This window comes from Phalaenopsis equestris, unplaced genomic scaffold (genome assembly GCF_001263595.1).
Source record: "Phalaenopsis equestris unplaced genomic scaffold, ASM126359v1 Scaffold000002, whole genome shotgun sequence".
NCBI classification, from domain to species: Eukaryota; Viridiplantae; Streptophyta; class Magnoliopsida; order Asparagales; family Orchidaceae; genus Phalaenopsis; species Phalaenopsis equestris.
Genome location: NW_018164444.1, coordinates 46547265 through 46549896, shown reverse-complemented (window position 1 = coordinate 46549896; position 2632 = coordinate 46547265). Strand labels below are relative to the sequence as shown.

The window sequence follows — 2632 nt, the reverse complement described above, 5'->3', positions numbered from 1 at the left end:
TATATATATTAAAGATATATAGATATTAAAATTAAATTATAATATGCTATTATGAAATATATTATTAAATAATTTTATCTTAATCAAAATTTATTTATATAATACAGCCCATAATAAGGTATTTAATAATATATTTATTTCATTATTTTTATATTAAACAAATAAGTAAATTAGAAATTTAAATGAGTAATTAATTGACTATTTAGTTTTCTTATATAAAATTATTAACTAATAATTTTATAAAGTTAAATAAATAAGAAGTTGAATAGATTTAGAACTAGTAGATAACTACTTTATAAATTATAAGCTTAGTTTTTTTCAATAAAATAATATATTAAATTATAATATGTTATTATTAAATATATTATTAAATAATTTTAAATTAATCAAAATTAATTTATATAATACAGCGCATAATAACGTATTTAATAATATATTTATTAAACAATAAAATAATTTGTTTAGAGACATTAGTAAATGTGTTAGATTATTATGTTCAAGTTTAATTTTTTTCAAATTTTAAAATTTTAAAAAATATTTTTATTTATTTATTTACTCATCTGGACAAATATGTTAGTATATTAATGGAACCCAGCTCTACTTTCGTTCACGAAGTGCATTGATCTCTACTAGTCGTGGAGGTGGGTATATAGAGAGAGAGAGATCTCAAAGGAGAGATACCTTAGCGGAAGCTCGCGGCATGCTGCGCATGCAGTACTGGTACTACTGTATCGCTTTTGACTCACTGACAACTGCGGCATGACTAAATTAAAAAACGAGTAGAATCCAAATGCCAAATGGGCCTACTAAACAAACTTCGATCACTCAACGTTAACCAGAGCGTCGCAGTAATTTTTAGCGTTTTGGCAAACTTTTAAAGTTTATCAACAATCATCTATCAATATAATCAAAATAGCACGAAATTAATAATTACTCGTTAACCTTGAAGGCGTAAAATTAATGGTCAAAATCCACTTTTAACGTACCATTGGCCCTTAATCATGCAGATAGCTAGTCATGGAACAGCGGGAATGACGAACTCATCAAATCCATCGCCGCCGCCGCCGCGGCTGCTTCCTTCCGCTTCCATGGTCTTTCTCGAACGAACACGTCCTCGGTGCATGTGGCGTTCACAATACTTCTGATTTTGAACTACATCGCGCGAGCACCTCCATTTCTTCCCATCTGTCCTTCGACACCTCCCGGGCTCCGGCTCCAAACTGTTCCTATAATCCAAACACAAACCACCACATCCCGAAACTGCGCAAACCCACACAATTAGAAGAAAATAACAAGCGAACACAATGCCTAAGAAAAAAAAAAGGTTAAATAAATGATGTACAAGAAGGGCATTGATGGCCACCGCAGTTGGCAGCAACGACGCTTTTCCATATGGGGAGGACGAGGTGAAGGGGGACGGGAAGGCCGCCCTCCATGTACTTGTAGATGAGAGCTTGATGTTCCAGCTCTTGCATTTGCATGAAAGTAAAAATGGGTTTTTTTACGGGGCTGGGAACGGAACTCCCATTGAGGCCGAGGGTTAGAGGCGAGGGAGATGCGGCGGTCACAGATTTTTCACAAGGAAAACATAACCTTGATTGGGCGGAGGTGGGTGAGTGTGAAGAGAGGCGTGCAATCTTGGAAGGAGGAGGAGAGAACGGATGATCGTTGAGGGAAGATGTGTGCTCCTTGGTTGCCATTCTACGGTTATCTAGCGGCCATGAGTGTTGATGACATGGAACTTTTGTTCCACTTGGTTTGGTGATTTGAGATGCAGGGCCGAAGCTCGGAGGAAATTATATAGTAAGAGCTTAAAAATGTAAATTGAGCTTGCGCTCTAATACATACAATCACGCACCAATGGCGGCAGTCTGCAATTTTGGTAATTAAAAATGTAAATTTAGCTCCCGACTCTAAAGAAAATTATGGACTCTATTGAAAAAAAAAAGTTCGAAAGTGGGGCCATTTGTAATTAGATTTAGTGGTGTCGTACTTTGATGTCATTCATAAGGGCGATAATTGTGTGCGAGTAGACACGTGACTTTTAAATTGACTCAATATTTTACAAAGGTATTACGGGTGAATTTAGAAGGTACAGATGCTTTATTACAGATGCTTTATTTCTTAGGATTACGGGTGAATTTAGAAGGTACAGATGCTTTATTTCTTAGGATTTTTTTTTTTTTGAATCAATTATCTCTAAATTTTGTCAGTGAAAGATTATTAGATTTCTCTCATAAATATATATTTTTGTTTGAACCATAAGGATATACAATTTAAAGAATATTAATTATGTTTATGAGTGAGTAATTATAATTCACAAATATTGATGATACATCCCATTGATAAATTTGCACCATTCTACATGAGTGGAGAGGTATGATAAATATATCTAGAAGATTTTTTGAATAAATAATATTCAAATTTTGATTAAAAGTCATAGCTCAGATTTCAACAAACTTATAGTTAAACTGATCGGCTTGACGAAACGGACCCAAAGATACCAAAATCTAATCCGAGTTTAATTAAGCCCAAATCAAGTCATTTAATCAACTATTGAAGCTTTCCGAACATAGTTGGAAAATTGAACAAATTTCAAATATGACACTGTTATAGTCAAATTGAGTGTCTC

The 2632-nt window shown here is 33.7% G+C and overlaps 1 protein-coding gene across 3 annotated transcripts in view; it reads right to left on the bottom strand.

The window, feature by feature from the left end:
• LOC110036806 (growth-regulating factor 10-like) overlaps positions 1-1877 on the bottom strand; it is a 4103-nt gene extending 2226 nt beyond the window's left edge. For 2 of the 3 annotated variants that reach the window (XM_020741339.1, XM_020741346.1), the window contains exons 1-2: positions 1343-1877; positions 987-1260 (exon numbers count right to left, since the gene is read on the bottom strand). In XM_020741339.1, the coding sequence (XP_020596998.1) occupies positions 1016-1260; positions 1343-1700 (603 nt within the window). In that variant the 5' untranslated portion in view covers positions 1701-1877 and the 3' untranslated portion in view covers positions 987-1015. The remainder of the gene's footprint in view (positions 1-986; positions 1261-1342) is intronic. The other variant, XM_020741353.1, reaches the window with a different exon arrangement.
• Positions 1878-2632: the final 755 nt, after the last annotated feature.